The sequence below is a fragment of the Leuresthes tenuis genome, unplaced genomic scaffold, assembly GCF_036924035.1.
Source record: "Leuresthes tenuis unplaced genomic scaffold, fLeuTen1.0.hap1 SCAF_2, whole genome shotgun sequence".
Classification (NCBI taxonomy): Eukaryota; Metazoa; Chordata; class Actinopteri; order Atheriniformes; family Atherinopsidae; genus Leuresthes; species Leuresthes tenuis.
In genome coordinates, this window is record NW_027325356.1 from 41,379,010 (window position 1) to 41,391,217 (window position 12,208).

A 12,208-nucleotide genomic window follows, 5' to 3' on the forward strand; every position below is an offset into this window, starting at 1 on the left:
TAACTGTCTGTCGGATTTTTTTTTGTGAACCCTGAAGGCATTTCCATTTCCATGTGACAAGTTTCAAGCCAGCCGTGCTTTTCTATGTGAGCTACGAGTGACGTTCAAGTATTTGCCTCTGAAGTTCCTAACAGGTGGCCTCCAGGCCTCATGATATGGCTCATTTAACCTAACGTGGGGTTTAACCTAACCCACATTTAACCTACCTGTGGGGTTGCTGACGCAAAGCCGTGAGCCTGCCAGACGCTTTTCAACACTAGAGTGACTATAGCGCATCAATAGACTCGTTATTTTGGTTATGACGGGTGTACGATCATTTCCCTCAAAATGCGATGATTTTATGTCTCTAATGCTACATTTCCCACCTGGCGACACTGGCTACCCACTTACTGCTAAAAAAAAGATAAAACAGCAGTGTCTGTAAATGTAACAAGGAAAATGGTTTCTCTTGCAGGATCACAACCGAGCAGAGTATGAGCTCCGGGTTATGCAAAAGACTATGAGACAGGATCAATCAGCCCCGAGGGTAAGACTGATGTGATGATACCCTTTTAGCTCTTTTTAATGCCTACCTGCTTGGTCCTGTGATGGGGCTTGAGTGAGTGGTCACGCTATCTGAGGAAATTAGACTTTGAAAGTCACTTTTACAACTTTCAGAACCAACTTTTGTGACTTACTTCCATTGTTTGTGTATTTAATAATATTTTGAAGAATATTTCACTTTTGATCTTGGTTCATATTCACACACAGAAAGCTGCCAAAACCAGAAGTTGCCAGGTTTTTAAAAGAGCATGCAAAACTTTCTGAAAAATGTGTAATTGATTTTCCATAGTTAACTTATGATTAATTGCAAATGCACATTATATTCATTCTTGCAACAATCCAAAACAAATTCTCATGACAAATTCTGTCCAGAACATTCTTCAGGATTCTCAACAAAAAAAAAATCCTGAAAGCTTATCTTCACAAACTCAAGCCCAACAAGCAATAGCAGAAGGGCATGATAACCTGAATATAACATTCTTTCACATGTAACATTTACTCTTTAAGAAGATAATCGTACACATTGTAACTGTGTCTAAGTGGGAATCTCTGAGTGGGAATCTCTGCATCAGCCATGTGTTTTGATACCAAATGATATTTAAGACTTGCCATACTCCAGTGATAACGTAATTAAACTCGACAGTAACGGCAGATAACTTTGGTCTTGTCGAGAGAACCTTCTGGCAGGGTTTTGAAGACAAACTTGCCATTCAAAAAACCCTTTTCTTGATCCATTTTAGCTTGTCATCCACACAATTAAGCCACATCCCTCCTTGATTTCCCTCACTACTGGGTGGACGAAGGGTCACATTACAGAATGTGCCTATGGTAATCTTACATCAGATAAATTCTTGCTGTTAAGAGGAATTTCAATTAACTCATTACTGATACATTAATTTTGATGGGGATCCAAGATAATGCCACAAAATACCCAGATGTTACACATAAAAATGATACAGGGCATATAAAAGACAGGTCCCTAGGAACTAAAGCAACTATAGCAAGTATAGAACAGGCTATAACATTTACCAGTAGGTAAAGTGGTAAACTGTTCAAGCCAAAGTATTGTTTAACATTTTCTCCCCCCTAAGCATACACATACAGTTACACACAAACAGCCACCATGAAACATACACAGTCTACCAGGAACTGACAGCTCTCAGGAACAGCAGCTTTAACTTGTGTAGAATCCAAATGAATTACAGCTTAATCAGCATCTTGAAGTGAACGTGCTAATGAAACACTGAGCCATGTTTTTATAAAGCAAAAGGCACTGAGGATGAAGAGACCATATTCAATGTGAGATGCCCCTTCTGAGAAGTTTCAGAGTTGTGCTTGTTAATGCTGATTATTAGCCTTCAGCCTGTTGTCCAAGGTCGTATCTCCTTTTTCATCAAATAAACACACAGTTCCCTGAGCATGCTGACCTTATTTTCCGTTGACTTGAATGTGACATGACGGCTCAGGGCAGCATTAGCTGTGCTCCACCAGAGCTGCAGTGTTCATATATATATATATTTATATTTATATGTTGTGTGGTGTGTGCTACTGTGCACCCAGGGCATAAAGAGATGTTACTGAAGGATATGAGGCAGTGGGATGAAAAGAAATCTGTTCTACACAGGTCTAACACACAGCTGAAGATGTTTTAAATATCCTCAGTTCCTAACGTGTATGGTTGTGTGTCCGTGTGCACTTATGTGTGTGTGTGCGTGCGTGCGCACATGTGTCTTTGTCTTTTAGGATGAGAAGGTGAAGCTGACATGTACAGACAGACTGCCAGCTTACATAACTACTGTGGTCATGATGCTCTTCATGGTGAGTTTCAACAGTCTCACAGCACTTCTGTCATCAACTCCTAGATATATAGATGGATAGAACCTTATTGATCCCTTGAGAGGTTCCCTCTGGGAAATTAAGGCTTCAGCAGCAGTGCAGCACCATATACCCAAATACACCCATAGTAAAAGAGAATAGTAAATATAAATTAGCAAGCATGTTATGGTATTGTTGGAGTATACACTATATAACATATAGTGCACGCAAAAAAAAAGTCATTGTATAGTATTGCACGGTAATGTTCTTAGTGCACGGAATTGTCTGGTTGGTAGGGCTAACTGATGGCTAACTTGGCTAACTGTGTCCTCCATTCATTTGCCCACCCCCCTCACCCCCCAATGACGAGTTGAACTTTTTCAGTCTGTTGGTCCTGCTCTTAGAGAGGAGAAGCCTGTCGCTGCCTACTGATAACAGTGAATACAGTCTGCTCTGGGCCTTCTTATACAGCTGCTTTGTGTTGCTTATCTACTCCCGCTTGTTGTCCAGGGGGGCTGCATTGAGGGGGGGGGGGGTTGTGGAGTGGTTGAAGAATTGGTTCAGTATGTTTGCTTTCTCCACATCTGGTATGCTGTCCATTAGTCACATCTCCACGAGGATGAACAAGTTGCACTCCCAGTAAATCCGCTGCTTTTCCAAAGCGGACAGCTCGTCCATCTTATATGGCAGCAAGTTCACATTTCCTATTATTATGGAGGGAACTGAAGGTTTAAAACGCCTCCGGTTTTTCACTAGCCGAGCCTTTAACCTAGTACCAACCTTGCAGCCTCCATATCTCCTCTTCAGCTCTGCCAATATGCTGTGTCTTAGTCCATGTGTATTTGTCCTTAGAGCCAGCAGCTCCTCTCTTGAAAAAAAAACAGAGAGCTGGCTCCTGCTCATTCTTTAGAGTCCAATGTATTTTTATTTATTTTTTATTTAACCTTTATTTAACCAGGAAAAAAGGTCACATTGAGATTAAAAAACTCTTTTTCAAGGGAGTCCTGGCCAAGACAGAACAGCAGCACAAACAAAGAACATGTCAACCAAAATAGACACAAGACATTCAGATAACATTACAACAGATAATGTCAATAAAAATGCTAAAAGTACAAAGGTACAATACAAATCATGAAATCAACAACAACATCAGCTAAAACAACAACACCTTTTCTAGATCTTTCAATTTGGATTTAAAAGCACTCAAAGAGATCAGATCTTTGACTTTTAAAACATTCTGTACAAAATTCCAATCAGATGGTGCTGAATACCCAAATGCTCTTTTCCCAAGCTCCATCCAGCTGTATCCATGGGGTACATGTAAAAACTCCTCTGTGAAGGGAGTAGGAAAGGAAAGGAAAGGAAAGGAGGATTTGCACTTTGAAATTAGTTTCTGCTAATTGTGGTCTGTGCTTGCCAGTCTGTTAGGAGCAGAAGATCAATTATAATACACTGGCAACAAGTATGCTTTTGTGGTTAAAGTAATGATAGAGAAAATATTTTGTTCCTTGTATCACAATATCAGGAAAATATCCCAGTTTGGCCTTAATATTTACCTTGTTATGTTGATAACCTTAAAAACTAAAGCTGTTTTATCACTGGTGCAAAAATATAGAAAAAGCATACCCTCCTTTGTACTGATGACCACCATAACATGGTGGAGGGATTTCAGTATCCCCGTGATCCTGAGAGCTCTGTTGTCGGGGGTCTTAGCCCCTGGCAAATTGGGCAGACTAGGAAAATCACTATTAAAATCACCTCATCCGGAAATGGGAATCGGGGGCATCCCTCTGGTACTCACCATTAATCAGGAAGTCACCACCACATGAGCCCACCACTCTCGGGGAGGAAATTGGAGATCAGGTGCCATATTAGCTGGGCATCAGGCAAAGGCCGAATGTGCTTGTCCCCTGGTTGCAAACTGACTCTTGGGACGTGGAATGTCACTTTGCTGGCAGGGAGAGAGCCTGAGCTTGTGTGTGAGGTGGAGTGGTACCAACTAGATATAGTTGGGCTCACATCCACCCATAACGTCAGCTCTGGAACCAAACTCCCAGAGAAGGACTGGACTCTCTCCCAGACTCTGCAGTTGCCCATGGAGCGAGGCAGCCCCTGGCTGATCACCTCCGGGTTGGATTTCTCCCTAGTGAGCCAGAAGGGTGCCTCACTGTTACTACAAGTCGCAAGAGGAAAGGTTGTGACTGTTGTCTGTACATATGTTTGTACACTCGGATGAAGAGAGGAGCAGAGCTGTCAACTGATCACCACCAGGTGGTGAGTTGGATCCGCTGGGGGGGGCCCAAACCATTAGTGAGTGTGAACTGGAAATGTCTGGCACAGGCCCCTGTCTGCAAGGCCTTTAATTCACACCTCTGGGAGAATTTTTCTCACATACCAGGGTAGGTTGGGGACATGGAATCTGAATGGACCATGTTCAGGACCTACATTGCAGGTGCAGCTTCCATTAGCTGTCGCCCCAAGGTTGACGGTGCCTGTTGCAGCGGTAACTGGAGGACCTGCTGGTGGACGCCAGTGGTTAATTAAAGCCATCAAGCTGAAGAAGGAGGCCTTTCAGGCTTGGTTGTCACGGGGGTCACCTGAAGCAGCTGACAGGTACCTTCCGAGTGGCTTAAAGGGTTGCAGCATTGGTGGTTGCTGAAGCTAAAACACGGGTGTGGGAGGAATACTGTTAGGCCATGGAGAAGGACTTCCAGTTGACCTCAATGATGTTCTGGCAAACATACATGGGATAAAACCAGAGCAGCATGGGAAGGAGAAATCTGAGAAACTATATCAGAAGACCTCTGGAAAGTTGCCATACAACATAAACACACATCCTCTCTTTGTATCAGGCACAGACTGATTCAATTTAACACCAGACTGTCCCTGATGTCAATATTCCACTGTGTCCTTGGGACTCATGTTTTGGTCATGTCCAGCTTTGTATGGTTTCTGGTCTTCAATTTTTCAGTCACTTTCAGCAATACCAGGAAAAGCTGCTGTTGTCCCACATCCACAGAAATGTGATATAGTATGCATCGTTGCATGCATGTCGTCTAATATTGCAGAACTGAAAGGGAAAGAACCTGCCCATGTTCACTGGATTAGAGAGGAAATGCTGGGTTTAGAATTAGAAAAAATACAATAGGAGGGTTAGAGGATAAATATGACAAAACCTGGTCACAGTTCATAAGTCATATTAGGAGCCTGCGTTTTACATAACCCATCATTCTCTTTTCTCTTTTTCCCTTTCCTCTCTCCTCCACTTCTCTTATGCTGGATATCCAGGGTACTGTTACGATCATACTGGTTTGAGTCTTTTTATTTTATGTGGTTGAGTGTTTCGTATGGATGCCATCTTGGTGTGGAGGTGAGTGGGATAGGGTTGAGCTTTCAGAAAAAGCTCATCTGTCAGTATAAATGGTTTTGATGTGGAGAATAAAGTTGAAATGGAAAAAAAAAGGTTCCTGACATTAAAGTGCTGGGGGTGGACTAGATTCACCCTTAGATGCATGATGGGGCTGTCTTTGCTGACACACCTCTTCATTGTTGCATGGCAGTCTGGGACAACACCTGTGGAGTGGAGAGTGTGTTCCAACTACTAGGAGATCACACTACTCACCTTCCCTGGGAAAGTTTACTCCAGAGTGTTAGAGAGGGGGCTCCAACCGATTGTCGGACCTCAGATTCAGGAGGAGCAGAGTGGTTTTTGACCAGGAACAGTGGACCAGGTTTTTACCCTTGCAGAGTTACAGAGGGGATCATGGGAGTTTGATCATCCAGTCTACATGTGTTTTGCTGACTTGGAAATGGCTTATGACTGTGTTACCCTCGGGATTCTGTGTGGGGTGCTGAGGGTTACCAGAATCCCTTTTATGTGCTACCCGGTCCCTGTATAATAGTCTGCATTCTTGCATAAAGTCAAACTCATTTACAGTGCATTTTGGACTCCACCAGGGCTACCCTTGTGATCAATCCTGTTTGTGATTTTCATGGAGGTGTAGTCCTTCTGTTGGCTTCTTCAAACGAAGACATTCAGCACGCATTGGCGCGGTCCGCAGCTGAATGTGAAACGGCTGGGATGAATATCAGCTCTTTCAAATCCAAGGCCATGGTTTTCAACCTTTTTAAACCCAGCCCAGTTCCAGTTGCATGTAGCCATATGTAAAGAGAATTTTTTGTTGCAAAAGCAGAGCAACAATAATGATTACCAGGTTCATACCCACATACTTTGGTCTTCATCGTATCACAGTTATTACTTTATCAAAACAGGGACTTTATCTGCAAATTACTGTCTCAGCTGTTATGATTTTTCAATTGTCTTTCTAGCGTTGTTTTGTCAGAAGTTCAGCTGATTGTTAGAGTGCGTCTTCTCTATGCTCTCCTTTCCTTTAGGTAACTGTGACATTTGTCATTGTCTTTGGCGTCATCCTGTATCGAATCAGCATTAAGGCAGCGCTGCACATGAGCAACTACCCTGTAGCAAAGTCCAACATCCGAGCCACTGTCAAAGGCACTGCTGCTGTCATAAACCTCATCATCATCATCATCTTAGATGAAATCTATGCCATCATTGCCCGCTGGCTCACCACACTGGGTAAGGCATACAGAGTTGTTAACCTTTTAAAGGACAGGATTGATCCTTTCACTAAACCTTACTTTCGTACTGCAGAGTGGAAAGTAAACCTTGTATGTTTATTTGGTGTCTTTTGCATACTGTGATTTTTTATTTTCTCAGCAAAGACTGACATTCATGATGCTTTGTCATTTTTAGGGTGAAGATGTCATTTTTGAAAATGTTGAGAACAGTAGTGAAATTAAATTTTTTTATGGAATAAAAACAAAACATTTTCAAAAGGCTACAACAAAATGTTTGGCAACTTGCATGTATCAAACTTTCAAGCTCCTTATATATGTTTCAACGGGTGAGCAGTGATCATTTAAAGCTGCAATGGCACTGTCCTCCAAACTATAAGTAAAAATAGATAACTTTCAGATTACACCTCGGACTTTGCTGTTGCTGTTTCTTATTTTTCTGGTATGATCAATAGATAAATGTACAAAGCTCAGTTTGTTTGTCTTGTTACAACTTATGCTAACTTTAAATTCCATTGTAGAATGTCATACATTTTATTTAACTTTATCTAATAAAACAGAACAAATAGGAACTGTATCTCATGAATTGCTCGCTCTTATGGTGTCATGTACAAAAAAAAAAAAAGCAAATATAACTACTGGGTGAATTTGTCGCATATTTTGTCTCTTTCAGAGGTTCCAAAGACAGACAAGAGTTTTGAAGAGCGTCTCATTTTTAAAACTTTCATCTTGAAGTTCGTCAATGCCTTTACACCAATTGTCTACTTGGCCTTTTTCAGGGGCAGGTAAAGCAGTAACCTCATATGGGATGATGGTTATGTTAATTCTTAACGTTATTGTTATGTTCTCTTATAAAAATTTGACATTTATGAGAAACTTCATCTGAAAAAGGTCATCTAGTGTACAATATGTTTAACTGTGTACATTAAAAGGGTCATGACCATACTCTATACTTCCACATTTCCCCCTCTGACTAAAAGCATAGGATTGATATATTTCTGTGTTTACAGGCTTGTTGGACGACCTGGGAAGTACTTGTATGTTGTTGGTTCCTACAGAATGGAAGAGGTAATTCACAGTTTGTCTAAGAAGTTGTGGACTAACAAGTTCTGTTTCTCACAGAATGCAATTTCAGTTTGAATGAATGCCTCAATAAATAAATACTTGTCAACAGTGCAACACTGTGACTGGTTGTATGAAAACAAGTCATTCAGTCAGGAAAGGTCACAGTGCCAATTCACAGCGGTAATGAGTCCTCTTTAAGATGCCTCCACTTATTTGTAAAGGATTTTTCTTCATTCTTTGCATTGAAGATACACTCTTCTTGTGACATACACTCTCACACATCAAATAATGGGGAATTAGGAATGGTGCTGCTGCTGTCTGACTCAGATACTTATACCTCTTTATTTTAAAACAAGAAATCAAAATGACATGGTCTGGGAAATAAATATGCTTTTAGAAAAAGTCCTCTGAGATAACTATTGAACTATTTTATTGTCTAAGATATATTTAGTTTATTTCAAGGCTGCACGGTGTTGTGGTGGTTAGTACTGTCGCCTCACAGCAGGAGGGTTCCAGGTTCAAATCACAGCTCGGATTTCTGTGTGGAGTTTGCATGTTCTCCACATCTATGCATGGGTTCTCTCCGAATACTCCGGCTTCCTCCTATCGTCTGAAAACATGCCTGTTAGGTTAATTGGTGACTCTAAATTGTCCGTAGGAGTGAGTGTGAGTGTACCCTGCCTCTTGCCCAATGACAGCGAGGATAGTGTCCAGCCCCCCCATTATTTGTTTCATTATATCAGTTCTACATAGTCACATTAATAAAGAGAAAATAATTTTCTAAGGTTTTACATATCAGGTTATGAAAAAAAAACTTTGCTCTGGAGTTCCATAACGGAGAAAGAAAATGGCCCTTTGTCACAAAAATCAGATTGACCTGCAGTCCATAGACATCATCTCACAGTCGCTGTTACAGACTTGACTTTCACTTTTACTTTTTAAGAGGTTTTTATTTTATAAGCACACTTTGTTGATCATTTAAAACATGAAACTTAAAGGATATTTAATTAATTAATTTTTTTCTTTTTTTTATCCACCTTGGTCAGCTGTCACTACTTGCACTTTTTTTGTGATCAACTTTTTTATTTGTAGAAAACACACAAGTAAACAAACAACAACTGAGCGGCACATCAACAGCAAAGATAAAGAAAAAACAAGATCATAAAAGAACACTTATTCTAACTTCACTTTCCACTCCCCTCTGTTGGCTCTTTTAACTGCTCCTTAGCTTGTTCTCCTGCTGAAGTGTCATTGCCGCTTCCCTTTTCAATATTTCTCCTTCCTCCAGTGTGCCCATGCAGGCTGCCTCATGGAGCTGTGTATCCAGTTGTGCATCACCATGCTAGGCAAGCAGCTGATCCAGAACAACCTGTTTGAGATTGGCATTCCGTGAGTACAAACTAGAGATTGTGCGACATGTTCAATCATACATACACCCAGGACACAGCAGACGAGCTGAACAGCACATCCTTATTTAGTGAGTCACAAAATACATCATGCACACCTACTCAGTTGAACTTGCCCTTGAGAAGGATGGTTTAAAAGCCTGTCTGGTTTTCAGAACACACTTACCTGGTAACCAGACAGTACTTGACTGAACTCTTACAGTCAATTATACGCTTTTCTCTGACTTTCTCATAGTGTGCACAGTATGAGAGATGTACTCTACAGTTTGTTTGGAGCTTTTTCTTTATCATATAATATCCCAAAAGCATAGTTCTAAATTCCATCATGAGTATGCATACAGTAATGAGTCCAAAAATATTGGATATTCAAATCAATGTATTATGACTTTGGTTCCAATAATCAACATGTTAGAAAAGATATCACAAATTAAAAAAGTTTACCACATTTACCAAAACTGTTTCTGAATGTTATGTTAACTAAGAATAGATCAAGCTTTTACAGAGCTGAAAATATCATTTCTGTCATGTTGATATGTTCAGAAAGCTTAAGAAACTACTCCGGAAAAGAAAGTCAGAGATGGACTCCAGAGAAGAGGAGGAGTTAAACAAAAGTCTGCAGCGCCATGAGAAAGACCACTTCTTGTGTCCTTTTGCTGGCATCAACTCTGACTACATGGAAATGAGTAAGTCTTCCCAACTTGCCTTAGGAAAAGTCTTTAAGTTAATCTTTTCTATGAGTCTATTAGCCTTATCCAAAGGTGATGCTTGAGAAAAGCTTGCATGGTAATGTTAAGGAGAAAGCTAGCAATAATAATGGATGTGACCACTTCAAACTAATCACCAATGCACACCATCTATGTACTAGTAAACGGACAATAAGTTTGATCCCACTTTATGTTGGACTATTACTTTACTTTGTAAATGTCCATTCATTTTAGTGCAATTTGATGAACTACTGTAACTGGCATACTAATCTTCCTAAAAAAAACGAGACCTTTAATCTAATAAAACTTAAATTTCGCATTGTGCAAAATATCAATGATGTGGTACCTCTGGCTAGATAATTCTTCATGTGCTTGAGAGATAATTGCATGTACGTGTGTGTTTAATAAAGATAAGTGGGTAGAAGTGTTCTGGAAGCTGTTCAGAGCTCATTGCTGTTGTAGCCCCCTAACTGATGTTTGATGCACTAACAAAGCTGTTGATCCACATGTTCCATATGAGGGAATGAGATCTTAACATTGAACACTACAACATGAGCCTCTGGCTTATTGTATAACCTAATATCCCAACCTTAGTTAGAGATGAGAAAAGCTACTTTACCCAGACACCAGCGTTTTGTCATGCAGTTTATCTGCAGCTGCATGTAAAATGTCTGAGGTTTGGTAAAACTGACCGTTGGGTCATATAAAGTGCATCTTTGTTTTCAATGGAAGTTTCCAGTGTAGTTTGCAAAGAACTTTCCAGCACTAAAACACTTGTGCAGCCAGATTTCTATTTGCTGTTTTTGATGTAGAAAGAGAAAGACGTCAAGAAAAAGGCAACCAAAAACGGTAAAAATGAGAAAATCTTCCACTAAAGCTCAGAAAAAAAATAGATAAACAACTTTCATACGGTCACTTGAGGTGGTTTTTGCCAGTTTCAAAGAAGATTTGATACATATTAGGGGGAATGAAAACAACCTTGCAAATCCTGTCTGACCTTGCAAACAGTAGCGTCGCATTACCCACAAATATTTTCTAATATGACATGGTAATAAAATTACTTGACATACAAGGTATTTCTCTGTTTTCTTCTTGTGGATGTCCACCACAGTTGTTATTCCCATCAAACCAGTAAGTGGAAATGTGTCTTAATCACACTTTATTTTCAAACTCTTTTCAAAAGATCACCTCAAATTTGCTTTGTTTGTGAATAGAAACCTGCCTTATGCCACAGTCTCACAACCTAATGATGTATTACTTTATATTTAACATTTGATAATGCAGAAATTCACAGGGTACAAAACAGTGTAAGTATTATTAAAATGCATTTGATGATAGTAATAATTTTGTCTTTAAACACCATTGTCCCCATTTAAAGCATTGGTGAATGGCAGAATGAATACATTACTGGCTCCATAACTGGCTGTAGACTCTTCAAGGCACTAATTGTGCACTCCTGCCATAAGCTAAATAAATGAATGAGTGAATGAAAATAGAAAAAATAAATAAATACTGGTACATAATATTTTACATTAAGTATTAATTTTTCCTGAGAAAAAGAAAATCAAATTCTGAGGGAACAACCCAAATTTGAATGGCAATCATCCACATCTAATTTTATAAAGCACTATTTAGAGGTGTTTTTCCCCCCTTTTTTCCCTCTTTTCTGTCTTCTCAAACACTAGCTGGTCGAGGCGGATGGCCACCCTTCCTGAGTCTGGTTTCTTCCTGTTAAAAGGGAGTCGTTCCTTTCCACAGTCCCTCAGGCTCAGGACGGGAGATTGGACTGAAGACACGTTTCGGTCCAATCTGTTGGTTTCCTTAGCTAGGATATAAATTTTTGAATTGGCTCTATATGAAAGAATTGGATTATGATTACAATGAATTGCATTCCAATTGGCTTGAATTGGACTTTATTACTTAAGTGCCTTGAGATGACAATTGTTGTAATTTGCGGCTATATAAATAAAATTGAATTTAATTTAATAATTTGTTTAAAACAACAAGTTTTAAACAAATAATTATGATTATTTTTGTGAAATCATTCAAATGTAATTAAATTCCTTACATGATTTTTTA

The 12,208-nt window shown here is 39.8% G+C and overlaps 1 protein-coding gene across 2 annotated transcripts in view; it reads left to right on the forward strand.

The window, feature by feature from the left end:
* Window positions 1-12,208, forward strand: part of ano1a (anoctamin 1, calcium activated chloride channel a) — a 63,354-nt gene that overhangs the window by 41,320 nt on the left and 9,826 nt on the right. For both annotated transcript variants that reach the window (XM_072381098.1, XM_072381097.1), the window contains 7 exons: window positions 455-526; window positions 2,287-2,361; window positions 6,754-6,955; window positions 7,628-7,739; window positions 7,965-8,022; window positions 9,308-9,408; window positions 9,966-10,108. In XM_072381098.1, the coding sequence (XP_072237199.1) occupies window positions 455-526; window positions 2,287-2,361; window positions 6,754-6,955; window positions 7,628-7,739; window positions 7,965-8,022; window positions 9,308-9,408; window positions 9,966-10,108 (763 nt within the window). The remainder of the gene's footprint in view (window positions 1-454; window positions 527-2,286; window positions 2,362-6,753; window positions 6,956-7,627; window positions 7,740-7,964; window positions 8,023-9,307; window positions 9,409-9,965; window positions 10,109-12,208) is intronic.